The sequence below is a fragment of the Silurus meridionalis genome, chromosome 8, assembly GCF_014805685.1.
Source record: "Silurus meridionalis isolate SWU-2019-XX chromosome 8, ASM1480568v1, whole genome shotgun sequence".
NCBI lineage: Eukaryota > Metazoa > Chordata > Actinopteri > Siluriformes > Siluridae > Silurus > Silurus meridionalis.
In genome coordinates, this window is record NC_060891.1 from 6964984 (window position 1) to 6979771 (window position 14788).

Genomic DNA, 14788 nt, shown 5'->3' on the forward strand with positions numbered 1-14788 from the left:
GGTTAGGGTACTGTACTTCATCATTGATAATTATTATTATTTTTTTTTTTGCAAAATCAACTTTAATTAATAGACAGTAATTGTCAGTGTCTTCTTTTTAAAGATATTGTTTGCGATATAGTGTATGTAGCACACCTTTATCAGGAACTGTTAACATTTAAAGTTAGGTAGGGCATTTTCAGCTGTGAGTCCAAATCTGTGGCGAAGGCTAACAGGTTAATAGTAGCCTTGGGGATTCTGCTTCTATTAAGAAAGCAAGCGTGCAGAGTTTTGTCTCAGTAAGGTGGATAAATCAGGTCTTCCAGGGAGTTTAAGCCTTGGATTTATCAGCATAGTCAAGTCAAGTCAAGTTTATTTCTAAAGCGCTTTTCACAACAGACATTGTCTCAAAGCAGCTTTACAGAAATCACCAGTCAAGGTGAATGGTGTGCATTTATCCCTGATGAGCAAGCCGTGGCTTATTAATCTGCCCCGGATTCTGTGGCCTTTGCTAGTGTACAAAGTGCCAATAACAACAGTTGAGCAAGCAGTACAGAGAGTCTAGAGATCCCAAGGTTACAGCAGCTGGCATACAGTTGCGCACAGGGAGGAAATGGAGCACAAAGAAATCACTAGAAGTGGCTGGGTCACGGTTGAGGCAACAGGCACTGGTGGGGCCAATAACAAAAGGGCGTGCAGACTTTGGCTAAGGTAAAGAACGTCAACATCTTGTTCAGCAGGATGTGCGGGCAGGCGTGGAGGAAAAAGAGCTAGCCAGATGGTGGGATTGGGATAACAAGGAGATTGGATTAGATGGGTTAATGTTCCGCAGCGTAAAATCACTTGGACTGATATTTGGAAAGCAGATGTCCATTGTATCATTTTCTTAGTCCAAAGAACCTTCGTCAAGATGGCTTTGTCATTGTCTAGTTTTTCTTGGTTTATCACAAGGACAGAACAATGGAGTCGGTGAAGTCAGAAGGAGGTGGAGTGTGTCTGATGGTGAACAACCAATGGTGCAACAGCGCAAGCATCGTTCCCCTTTCATACCTGCATACCAAATCTGGAAATACTGTCCATCAAATGTCAGCCCTTTTATCTACCTCGGGAATTCAGCTCGGTCATAGTCAGTGCCCTTTCTATCCACCTCAAGCGGACATGGACACTGCAGTATGTGACTTACATGAGACACTAATGCTATACCAGACACAGAATCAGGACGCTGCGCTCATTGTGGTAGGAGATTTGAACAGTGCCAACCTCAAGTGTGCACTACCGAACTTTCAGCAGCAAATCACCTGCCCCACCAGGGTCGAAAGGACACTGGACCGCTGCTACACACAATTTAAGAACAGCTACAAGGCACAACCACGTCCACCGTTCGGGAAATTGGACCATGCCGCTATCTTCCTCATGCCTCTTTACAAAGAAAGGCTGAAACAGGAAGCTCCGGTTCAGAGGGAGGTCGCAAGCTGGACTGACCAATCGGTGGCCACTCTGCAGGACGCTTTGGATGATGCAGACTGGGACATGTTCAGGTGCAGCTCTGATGACATCAACATGTTTACGGAAACGGTTGTGGGATTCATCGGGAAACTAGCGGATGATACAGTGCAAAAAAACACCATCAGAATGTTTCCCAACCAGAAGCCGTGGGTAAAACAATCCGCAACGCTCTGAGATCCTGCTCCGCTGCCTACAACATGGGGCTCGCCACCGTGGACATGGACGAGTACAAGGCTGCATCTTACAGTGTTCGCAGAGCAGTGAAGGATGCAGAGCGGCGCTACGGGAGGACACTAGAGTCACAGTTCCAACATGGACTACAGAACACCATCTGATCATGAGCTGAACATCTTTTATGCTCCCTTTGAGGCTGCAGCTAACCACGCTAGTGGCACAAACAGCATGCAGAGAGAGCCAGAGAGGTAAACACTTTCACCATCTGTGAGCATGACGTGAGGAGGGCATTCAAGAGACTGAATACCAGGAAGGCAGCAGGACCAGATGGCATCACAGGTCGGGTTCTGAAAGCCTGCGTTGACCAGCTAGCACCGGTGTTCACTGAGATATTCAACCTCTCACTGGAACAGTCTGTTGTCCCCTAATGCTTCAAACAGTCCACCATTGTTCCTGTCCAGAAGAAAACCCAGCCCACCTGCCTCAACGACTACCGCCCTGTAGCCCTGACCTCAGTAGTGATAAAGTGCTTTGAGAGACTTCATCACTGCATTACTACCAGACACACTAGACTCTACAGTTTGCGTACTGCCAGAACCGTTCTACTAAGGATGCCATTGCTCATCTCCTCCACACTACGATGAGCCACCTGGACTACAGAAAAGGGAATTATACAAAGATGCTGTTTGTGGACTACAGTTCAGCATTTAACGTAATAATTCCTTCCACACTCACCTCTAAGTTGGAGGTCTTTGGACTCAGCCTGCCGCTCTGCCAATGGATCTCTTCCTGACAGACAGACCACAAGCTGTACGGGTTGGAAAACACACCTCATCCACCCTCACCCTCAGCACTGGAGCTCCCCAGGGTTGTGTTCTGAGCCCCCTGCTGTACTCACTGTACACATAAAACTGTGTGGCCACTTCCAACTCCACCACCATCATCAAGTTTGCTGACGTCACTGTTGTGGTGGGCCTGATCTCCAACAATGATGGGACGGCCTACCTACAGGAGGTTAAAAACCTGGAGAGATGGTGCCAGGAGAACAACCTTCTCCTGAACGTCAGTAAGACTAAGGAGTTGATAGTGGACTTCAGCACAAAGCAGTAGCAGTCTTACCAACTGCTAAACATCAACGGGACCCTAGTCAAGAGAGTGGACAGTTTCCGGTACCTAGGTGTTCACATCACACAGGACCTGTCTTGGTCTGCAAATATTTTTCTTTTGCACAGCACAGTGCACTTTATACCCCACCACACACGGTCACTTTAATGACAATCACATCAACCACCTTATGTGATTACTGTTTACTGTCATAAGCATACCTTGTATATACACTTTTTTCCTCATATATATCTTTATATATTTTATATTCAACATAGTTTATACTCTTTATTTATCTGCCTTCTTTTTCTTTGTTTTATTTTTCTCCCCATCCTATTTCCTAATGCCGGACAGTCGTATAAAGCATTTCACTGCATGTCGTACTCTGTATGTAGGTGTATGTGACAAATAAAATTTGATTTGATTTGATAGTCCAAACTGTCTATGATGCCTCACCAAATCCTGCAAACCTCCACATCTGGGGCAAAAGGACCGTCCTGTCCCCTTTGTTCAGGAAGGGGATCGCTAGAACATCCCCTTAGCAGCTATCGTTGGTGCCATGACCAAGTGCTTAAGGCAGTTGCTGAGAACTTAGACATAGACATTAATTCCAACAAAGGTCACCATAAACCAAAGACCATCCAGTTTTTAAGAGCCGGAGAGAAGGCCCACCCACAAAATAAGTCTGGAATTCTTACTTCTGCTACAGACTGCCAATTGCAGGTGAATCTTGGTAAAAACGGCTGAAGATCCCTACTAGAATAACATATGCACAGCTTCATCCAGACATTTTTATTGATTATTGTCTCAGATTCCACCAAGCAGTTGATTTTATTGGAGCTCGCTGTGCCTTGGGAAGAGAGCATGGAAGAGGCCAAGTGGGCTAAGTACCAACAGTTAGTTGAAGGCAGGGCTGGAAAACCTGTTGTGAGCTGTTGGAGGTGGGCTATAATGGTTTTGCAGGGAATGCAAAGTACTTACTCGGAAGCAAAGAGGAAGGCAATTAGAACTGAAGCTGCAAAGCCACTAGATGGCTTTGGATTATGTGGGCAGAACCACGGGCAATTGCTACTGGGACACAGGCCGGGGTCTAATCAACCCAGGCTGGGTCGCCTGGACGAGGGTGTCTGATGTTGAAAGACCCGAAACACCCCATGACCCCAGGATACATAACTGATGATGTGTTCCAGTACATCTGCATGATGTATTTTGTTACTAGCTACATTGATATGATAAAGGGGGAATACATACAACATATGCATATATTATACTGAGTTCGGGACACTTTATTATTGCCTAAATAAAGAAAATCTCCTTATGTGTGTGTTTGCTTTGTGTGTTGGGGAAGGTACTGGTGCAGGGTGTAAAATGCCTTCCCATTGGAATGTCTTTGAAATTAGGTAGAGAGACTAGAGAACTGTCTGTTTATTGCCTTTGTGTCATATGGAAAAAACTTAGACATGAAACCCCCCAATATAACTGTAGAGGTTGAGACCAAGTCTGTTATTTATATTCAGATGTTAAGGGTTAAATGGGGTGTCTGGGACGTAAGATTCAACTAACAACTGTTCCTATGCAGACGCTATATTGTGCAAGCACATAAATGGGCTGAAATGGATGAAAAACCATCATTGTGTGGACGACAGATTGTTTGGATATCATGAAGCAATCAGGATACAAAGATGAGGGAAACAACTTGGTGGCACCTCTCACACTCTGATCTCCAAGGCATCACTTACCAAATAACAGGGAACAAGCAATCAAGCATTTCTGCTCACTCCAAAAAACTGAGTTTAAGCTAAATATGCTCCTCCTTTAGAAAAGGACAAAGAACACTGGCATCTCCCAACATTTGGGGTATATCACCTGCAAAAATCAGATAAGAGTGGTGTTCGACTCAAGTGCTGAATTTGATGGGGTGTCACTGAATTACATGCTGCCCAGACTTAAATAAGTTCAAGCAATAACACTCTTTTGAGTGTTGTTCTGTGCTTTAGGAAAAAGCCTATAGGAGTCTCAAAAGATGTGCAACAAACGTTCTACTGTTTTCTTCTTCAGTAGAAATATTGAGATTACCTCAGGTTCGAAGACGGTGGTATGAAGACGACAACATGGGAAAAACTGTGATAGACTACAGGATGAGGGCACCTGCTGTAACCAATTACTGCATGAGGAAAGCAGCTCTGGAAGGTGAGAAAGAACATGGCACTGATGCCAAAAGATTGGTGGATTGACAATATTATGTACATGACTGTCCTGCCTCTGTAGCTACTCTAGAAGAGGGGATTGATATTCTGAAAAGAACCATAAAGATGCTTGCTGAATATAACATTTTATTACACAAAGTCACATCCAACAGCAACTATTGATGAAAGCTTTCCCTGTAGAAGATCGTGCAATTTATCACAAGGTTAAGCAGAAGAGTTTATTGACAAACAAGACTTTACCCTTATAAATCCTGAGATAGATGATGAGATTCGCTTTGATGTTGTGACTTTGTTAAACAAAACCAAGCGAAGACAGCTAGGTTGTCATCACTTCATTCATTTGAAAGACCCTCGTTCGTACTTTGACTACATTAATTAGTTTGGCCATAACTACAAAAAACAAACAATATAGGTCACAAAGGATGGCAACAGTACAGGAATTCATGCAGTTTTACAGAACCACTAAAAGCAAAAAACCTGGTTATTAGATCTGTTCAGAATAAAGTGCTCAAAGAAGCATACAAGTGCACAGAGAAGATATAACCAATCTCAAAACTATGTCCCCTCAAGAGACTCAATCCAGTTGTGGATAAAAATGGTTTGCTCAGAAATGGAAGGCAAATATTGCTTGCTGATGTATGTTTGGAGGAAAAGCACCCCTTTCATTCTTTCAAGAACACATCATATTTCCACCCTTCATCTGAAATACTATCACAAGGTTAGACTGCAAAAAAATGGCTAATTTACCTGCCGACAGACTTGCGCAAGAACCACCATTCACCAATGTTGGACTTGAACTTTGGTACTTGGACTATCCTTACATAACACACTAGAAGAGGTAGTGCTAAAAGCAAATGATGGACAGTAGTCTTTACTTGCATGTGTACCAGAGCTGTACACATAGAGTTCAACGAATCCATGATTGCACCCAGCTTCGTCAATCTATTACAGAGGTTTTTTTCTATTCAAAGTCCAGCCAAAGTTCTGCATTCTGACGGAGGAAAACATTTTGTGGTTGCATGTAAAGTATTAAAAATAGACACTGATGATCCTTCCCTACAAAATTTCCTGAAAGAGAAAGGGTGTACATGGCTGTTCAATCCCCTACATTCCTCACACATGGGGGGCTCATGGGAAAGACTAATTGGCATAAACAAAAGCATTTTAGATGCTATGATGTTAAAGACTAGACCCGGCCGACTCACTCATGAAGACTTGAGTTTACCTTCATTATCTTACCTTCATGGCAGAGGTAATGTCTATCATAAATGTAATACTGTTACTGCCAATGTCAATGGGCCCAGAAAACCCAACAGTTCTTACACCACCAATTAATCTGACCAAAAAGATTAATGCTTTAGCAGCCCATTCTGGAAACTCTGATATATCAAACCTGCATGAGAAACAGTGGAAGTAAGTCTTGTTAAGAGCGATGGTGGGGAGAGTATTTGTCCTCCTTTGAAAAGCCACAGAAAGCAGACAAAGAACATTAAAGTTGGAGATGTAGTATTGCTCAATGACAGTCAGGTACAGAGAAATGAATTGCCTATGGGACCCATTGTGAACACTTTTCCAAGTCGAGATGCAAAGGTATGCAAGGTGGAAGTGAAAACTGCAAAACAAGGAATTGTTAAAACCTTGATGAGGCCAGTTACAGAAATCATGTTTTTTTTGTAGCAAGGAAAGACTATTCAAGTCTGTGTTGCTAATCTTACGATTCAGTGGTTACACTAAGTGAGGCAGGAAGTGTGCTGTTTTCCTCATGACTTTATTGGGTCACGAAGAATGTTTTATACAACATAAGAGTCATATCAAGAAACTGCCATTGTTGCTTTAAGAAATGTAGTCTTTTGCTGACAATAGTTTATGATGCATGTTTAGCTTTTATTACTGTATATGTATATTGATATATGCATTTTGTGTGTTCTGTATTTTCAGTTTAACATAAAATATGAAAGTGATAACAATTAAAACGAAGTAAACATTAAACATTGAGTTGTTATTGTGGTTCCATCCCTGTCTAGCCTTGCAGAGCAATGCATCATGAGGAAAGTTATAAAGTTAAAAGTTATACTGTATAGTATTATGGCATGATAATGATGGTAATAAGAGATAAACTGATTCAGGTAAGACACCACTGAAGGCCTAGGTATAAATTGCACAGCCTGCCGCTGAGTTTGAGACTAGGCTCCGCTGAGAATATGGAAAATATTCCACAACTGGTTATATGGTAGTTCAGATTTATTTATGGATAGAATAGCATAAGACAGTTTATAATTAGTAACTTTACTAATTGTAGCAATAAAATACTTCAAGAGATACGTGAATAAGTGGAGGTAGGGAGAAACAGCAATACTGAAAATAGCCAAGGGCAAAAATGTACCTGTATATATTCAGTGAGGGAATTAAAAATCTGCTTGGCCACAGCTAATGCTTTAGAGAAATTTAGTTGACCAGCTTCATCCATTATATCTTTCCCAGAGTAATACCAGTAGAAATCGCTGATGGACTCCTATAAAGACATTAGGAGTATTATATATATATATAACGCACACACACACACACACACACACACACACACACACACACACACACACACACACGTATAAGTAAGTAAGTATAACTAAGCCATTAATATATGTTTATGTGTTGATCTGGATATAATAAGGTCTACTTTACCTGAAGTCTAAGAAGATAGTCTACTGTGCTTATTATTATATTAACTGTAGTTGTATTTCCAGTCTGGGTCCTCAAAAAGTTCTGGAAGTCTAAAAAGAATTGGTTAATTAGACAAACACATGGCTGCTATTATGATTTAAGCAAAAACACTGTATGTGGCAAAGTACTTGTAATATATTCAAAAACCTTGTTTGTGACATGTGATGATAGGTGTACCCACTGAGAAAGTAATTGATTTAGAAATATTCTTTACACTATGCTAACTGGGAATACATATAAATTAATTTGTAAATTCATTACTGGGAAATTAGTACAAATGCCATATCAATTAATTATCCAACAAAAGCTTTTGATTATTATATAGTGCATTCAGTAAGTATTCAGATGCCATTCACTTTTTATCAATGTTATGTTGCAGCCTGATACTACATTTTTTACTACAGTTTTTCCCCCACATTAATCTACTCTTATTAATCTATTAAAGTGTGAAAACAGAATTCAGAAAAATCACATGTTTCTAAGAATGCCTGCCAATTGTCTTGATAAGAAGATTTCTGAGATGTTTCTACATCTTGACTGGAGTCTCTTTCTGTGGAAAGGTTTACTGATTGGAAAGGCACACACTCCTCTCTGTGGAGGACCGCACAACCAACTATGCATATCATAGCAAAAAACAAGGCATGAGGTCAAAGGACCTGCTTGCAGAGTTCAAGAATGGCTGCTACACAGACGATTCCCAAGAGCACAGTGGCCTCCATAATTGTCAAACGAAAGAAGTGTGACACAACTAGGACTCTTCCAAGAGCTAGGCACTTGGCCAAACTGAGCAATCAGGGAGAAGGTCTTTAGTAAGAGAGGGGACCAAGGACCAGTTGGTCACTCTAACTAAGCTACGGAGATCCTTTGTGGAGATGGAAGCCTCTCCTCAGTGCAAAACCCATGAAACCTTACCTGGCAACAGTTTGGCAACAAGCTTTAAAGGACTCTCAGACTTTGTGGAACAATATTCTCTGGTCTGATGTCTTGGCCTGACCAAGATTGAACTGTTTTGCCTCAATTCTAAATGTTATGTTTGAAAGAGGCACCACTCATCACCTTTCAAAAACTATCCAAAAAAGTGAAGCATAATAGTGGCAACGTCATGTTGTGCAGGTATTTTTCTGCAGCAGGGACTTGGCAACTGATCAGGCTTAAGGGAAGTCTGAATTGAGCAAAGTATAGAGATATCCTCAATAAAAACCTGTTCCACCACGCCAATGACCTCAGTCTGGGCCGAAGGTTCACCTTCTTACGTGACAATGACCTCAAACACACCGCAAAGAAAACATAGGGGTGGCTTAGGGACAACTCTGTGAATGTCCTAGTGATGCCCAGTCAGAGCCCTGACTTGAACCCTTCTGAACATCTCTGGAGAGACCTGAAAGTAGCTGTCCACTAATGGTCCTCCTATCCAGCCTGGCCCAGCTTGAGAGTATTTGGCATGAAGATTGCCAGAAAATCCCCTGCAAAGCTTGTTGCTTCTTACCCAAAATGATTAAAGCATATAATTGTTGCCAAATGTGCTTCAACTAAGTACTGAGTAAAGGGTCTTGATAGTTATATACATGTGATATTTCAGTTCTTTTATAACAAAAATTACAGACATTTCTAGAATTCTGTTTTTACTTTGTCATTATGGAGTACTGTGTGTAATGAGAAAAAAATCTTATCTATCTAAAACATAATATTGCAACCTGATAAGGAAAGTGAAGGGACTCTGAATACTTTCTGAATCCACTGTATATTCAGATTATACATTTGGATATAACACACATGGATTTAAGGTTTTGACAATTCTGAGACTAATGGCTTGAAGAAAACAATTCAAAATAACAATGAATATATCTATAGTAGATCTTTACCAAAAGTTTTAAATCTAGCATTGAGATTTTTAGCTCGGTTTACACATCCTTACCAAAATATTGATAAATTAGGATCACTGTTAGTCACTGAATGTAAAGACATACCATTGTTATGACCTTCACAGAGAAGCTGCAAGAACCTAAACAGATCTTTAGTGAACTCATCATTCTGAAGAACCTTGGCACCTTAATGGATAACAAATTAAAATCTAATTGTCATTACACTGGATTGGATATAGGTTATAAGTGCTGAGATAACACAGTAATACAAAATACTACAGACAAGAAGTCAAGAAAAAAGACAGACAGAGACACACAGATGAAGTTAATTACTGGGAAATCTATGTATTGTTTGTTTTATGTTCTTGAATTATTAAGATGCATGCATGTTTTCCTGCAGACCAAATAAATTAATTACCAAATTAACAAACACACATAAATTGGTAAGACAGGGATTAGAGAGAGCAGTGATTCCAAATTAGAAGAAACTAAACCATGTATTTACCCCGCTCCCTCACGTTGACTGCAACCGATGACGTTATTAAATATGGCAAGAAGGAAAGAAACAAACAGGCAAAAAGGCAGACATAAGCAAAGGAGAAGACATCACAATATCAGTTAGAATGAGTGATACTGACATCCACTGACTGGACACTGACACCTGATACACTGATCTGAACAACTATGCTTTTTAGTTTAGTTGAAACTATGGGTTTTTCACCATCACTTATGCCTGAAATATAGCAAATGTGACAGCAAATATGTATATTATGGAATATAGTCATATTATTGTGATAAATGCAATTATTAATTCTAAACTTCGTTGGAATGAATAAAATATGAATGAGCTAAATAAATACTGTATGTGCTGTGTGCATTAGACAACTGTTGGTAATGATAATGAAGTAAAATGAACTTGTGAGTTAATACTACACCATGTGGCACCTGTTCACACAAATCTTTATTTTATTTTTATTTTTAAGTATGCAATTAAATCACAACTTTTAATTTTTTGCATGTCGTATAATGAAGTATATGTTTAAAAGAATAAAGAAGTTTGCATTTTGCTACTACAGTATATTCACAGTTCTAAGCATTGCTCACACAACAATCACCATGTGTTATTTATGATAATGAATGAATAATGCTTCTTAAATAAATACTTATGTGTGTGTCACACTTACTTGAACCCTCCTCAGTCACCATACCCAATCCTTCAGCTTTGTTTTGCCTTTCAAATGCATTCAGGTCCAATACACTACAGTCCACAGATGAGTTTGTATTAATGTTTTTTTTTATAGTAGTTCATTAAACATACAATAAAATATTAAAAAATATATTATAATAAATACAGTGTATCCAGAAAGTATTCACTGCGCTTCACTTCTTAAACATTTTATGTTACAGCCTTATTCCAAAATGGATTAAATTCATAACATTCCTCAAAATTCTACAAACAATACACCATAATCACAACTTGAAAGAATTTTGTTTGAAATCTTTGCAAATGTATTTAAAAAAAAAAGATTAAAAAAAATCATATGTACATAAGTATTCACAGCCTTTGCTCAATACTTGTTGAAGCAGCTTTGGCACCAATTACAGCCTCAAGTGTTTGTGGGGATAGTACTACAAGATTAGTGCACTTAAATCCCACACCACCCCACTGCTGCGCTTCCTTCACTGGTTTTCAGTAGCTGCACCTATAAGGTTCAAAACACTGATGCTTGCCTACAAGGCCAAAAATAGACCAGTGCCATCCTACCTCAGAGACCTCATCACAGCTCGCACTGCACTACGCTGTCTAAGATCCTCCAGCTTCCCCTAGATGTCAGTACAGCGGAGTCCCTGGCTATCTTCAAACAACAATTGAAGACCTACATCTTCCTGAAACACTTAAATTAGCACTTTCCAAGTTTGCTTTGTAGAATTCAAGAGTTACATTTATATTAAGCTGGTAATCTTGCGTACCAGTGTAGATTTATTCATTGCTAAAGACTCAAAGCACTTTTGAACGTCGCTCTGGATAAGGGTGTCTGCTAAATGCTGCAAATGTAAATGTAAGTCGGTTGGACCAAATGACATACCGATAGAAGCATGGAGATGTTTAGGAGAGATGGCAGTGGAGTTTTTAACAAGACTGTTTAACAGGATTTTGGAAGGTGAGAGAATGCTTGAGGAATGGAGACCGAGTGTGCTGGTACTGATCTTTAAGAACAAGGGAGATGTGCAGACCTGCAGTACCTACAGGTGAATTAAGTTAAACAGTCACACCATGAAGTTATGAGAAAGAGTAGTGGAAGCCAGGCTGATAGAAGAGGTGACCATCTGTGAGCAACAGTATGGTTTCATGCTGAGGAAGAGAGCTACAAATGCATTATTTGCTGAGAGAATGTTGATAGAGAAGTATAGAGAAGGTCAGAAGGAGTTGCTTTGTGTGTTTGTGGATTTAGAGAAAGCGTACGACAGGGTGCTGAGAGAGGAATTGTGGTACTGTATGAGAAAGTCAGGTGTGTCAGAAAAGTATGAGAGGGTGGTGCAAGACATGTATGAGGGCAGTGTGACAGCAATAAAGTGTGCAGTAAGAACGACAGAATTGTTCAAGGTGGAGGTTGGACTGCATCAAGGATAGGCTCTGAGCCCTTTTCTGTTTGCAGTGGTGAGGGACAGATTTACGGACGAGGTCAGACAGGAGTCTCCATGGACTATGATGTTTGCAGATAATATTGTTATTTGTGGTAAGAGTAGGGAGCAGGTTGAGAAGAGCCTGAAGAGGTGGAGGTATGCGCTGGAGAGAAGGGGAATGAAAGGAGTATGAGTAAGACAGAGAACATGTGTGTGAATAAAACGGAGGGCAGTGGAGTGGTGCGGTTGCAGGGAAAAGAGGTGGAGAAGGTGGAGGAGTTCAGGTATCTAGGGTCAACAGTGCAAAGTAATGGAGAGTGTGTTAGAGAAGTGAAGAAAAGTGTGCAGGCAGGGTGGAGTGGTTGGAGAAGAGTGGCAGGAGTAATTTGTGATAGAAGAGTGTCTGCAAGAGTAAAAGAGAAAGTTTATAGGACTGTGGTGAGACCTATGATGTTGTATGGTTTAAAGACAGTGGCATTGAGTAAAAGACAGGAGGTGGAGCTGAAGATGTTAAGGTTTTCGTTGGGAGTGACGAGGATGGGCAGGATTAGAAATGAGTTTATTAGAGGGACAGCGCATGTAGGACTTTTTGGAGACAAGGTGAGGGAGGCGAGATTGAGATGGTTTGGGCATGTGCAGACGAGGGACATGGGGTATGTCAGTAGGAGAATGCTGAGTATGGAGCCACCAGGAAGGAGGAAAAGAGGAAGGCCAAGGAGGGAGTTTATGGATGTGGTGAGGGAAGACATACAGGTAGTTGGGTTGAAAGAGGAAGATGTAGAGGGGGGGTATGGAGACAGATGATCCGCTGTGGTGACTCCTAATGGGAGAAGCTGAAAGAAGATGATGTTATCTGTGCTTGCTGCTTTTGTAATCTCCTAGCCAGAAGTTTTGTTGATTAAGAGCCTGCTTTATAGTATTTCTGTTTTGTGAAAACCATCTTTCTTTTAATCTCCTGTGAGTATAATATATATATATATTTTTTTTATTGTCTATTTTATTCAATAGAGTTGTTTTTTGTTTCTTTTTATGTTGAGTTTCCAGATCTTTCAGTTCATTGCTGAGATTGATTAATTGTAGTTTTTTCATTTTTTTTTCATGGGCACAGAAGGACAAGATTCTCCCCCTAATGACTGCTTTTAATGTGTTCCATACTATAGCATAGTTGACTTCCCCATTATCATTTTCTTCAAGGAATATTTTTATATCTTCCTTCATTTGGGTTTGAAATTGTGGGTTATTTAATACACTTGTGTTTAGCCTCCACAATGTACTGCCTGGTATATTGTGAATATGTACGTAGGTGCGTGATCAGACAGGTCAATAGATCCAATATCACAACTCTGCATTCTATGATGATCTCTCTTTAAAATAAAAATAAAAAAATCTATCCTTGAGTATACATTATGAGAATTTGAAAAAAATGTGTAATCATGACCTGATGAATAAAAGTCCCTCCAAAGATCTAGTATGCCCAATCCGACCATTATAGCATGATTTTTTCCATGCAATGATGTGGTTATTGGGTTTTTTGATGAATCAACTTTTGGGTTAAGGTGAATATTTCAGTCTACACCACATAAAAAAATATTTTAGCTTCTATTATAAAGTTAAATATTTTCCTATAAAAACAAAAATCACTCCCAGTGGTGGCATAGAAATTACATATTGTTATGGTTGTGTCATCTATTTTCCCTGAGACTATTATATATCTTCCTTGTCCAAGATCTCAAAGTTGTTCGAATGATTTAGCCTTTTTGTGATATTAAGATTGCTAAACCTGTTCTACGTCCAGACTTATACGATAAGAAATACAGTAAAACCCCGTTGTATGAGCAACCTATTGTACGAGCAAACGGAGATACGAGCAAACTTGCTCGCAAAATTTTACCCTGTTTCACGAGCAAATTTCGAAGGCACGAGCAAACCCACGCTGCCGGTTCCCCGTTTTTGGCGGAGGGAAGCATCAGTCTCTTAGTTAATGACGTATCACTCGGTCGCTCTCGTTGTTCAGTGCAGCAAAAACTTAACTTTTTTTAGTTTTATATTTTTATTTCACTAGAAATCTTGAAAAATGTCTCCCAAGTAAATCAGTGATTGTGCTGTGAAAATGAAAGTAAATAGAAAAACCATGGAAACCGAGGAGGTTACGAGCATGATGTGCGTCTCACACTCGCAATCAACCACTACCACATGGGTAAGTGTTATGCGAGAAACAGAGGCGGAAGCCGAAGTCAAAGCAAACAAAGTTTATTTTGCAAAAACGCATACTCGCAGTAACTGGGAAGTAATCCAGTGGTGCGCGGTGGGAGCGTGGTCCACTAGTCCAGAACTGGATGAGAAGCAGTCTGTGTAATATCCAAAGGAGCACGTAGGAGAAGCGCGCTGCTGACCACAAGCAAGGGAGACTCGTGACATGTACAGCCAAACCATTGATAATAACGGACAGCAAATGAGGGTGAATGAGGGGTTTATATATGGTTGGGTGATGAGTGCTAAACGAGAGTCAGGTGTGTGATTAGTAAGCCGGCGAGCAGCTCCGTGCGGGAGCTCCCTGACAGTAAGTGTTAAATTATGTTTACATTACGGTAATTTGCAGTGTATTTGTTTGTT

General features: G+C 40.3%; 1 protein-coding gene across 1 annotated transcript in view; it reads right to left on the minus strand.

The window, feature by feature from the left end:
- The window catches only part of LOC124389836 (ryanodine receptor 3-like), a 462748-nt gene that overhangs the window by 56093 nt on the left and 391867 nt on the right, over nt 1-14788 (minus strand). The window contains exons 81-85 of the mRNA XM_046855362.1: nt 10735-10808; nt 10056-10073; nt 9656-9736; nt 7650-7738; nt 7354-7482 (exon numbers count right to left, since the gene is read on the minus strand). Coding sequence (XP_046711318.1) covers nt 7354-7482; nt 7650-7738; nt 9656-9736; nt 10056-10073; nt 10735-10808 — 391 coding nt within the window. The remainder of the gene's footprint in view (nt 1-7353; nt 7483-7649; nt 7739-9655; nt 9737-10055; nt 10074-10734; nt 10809-14788) is intronic.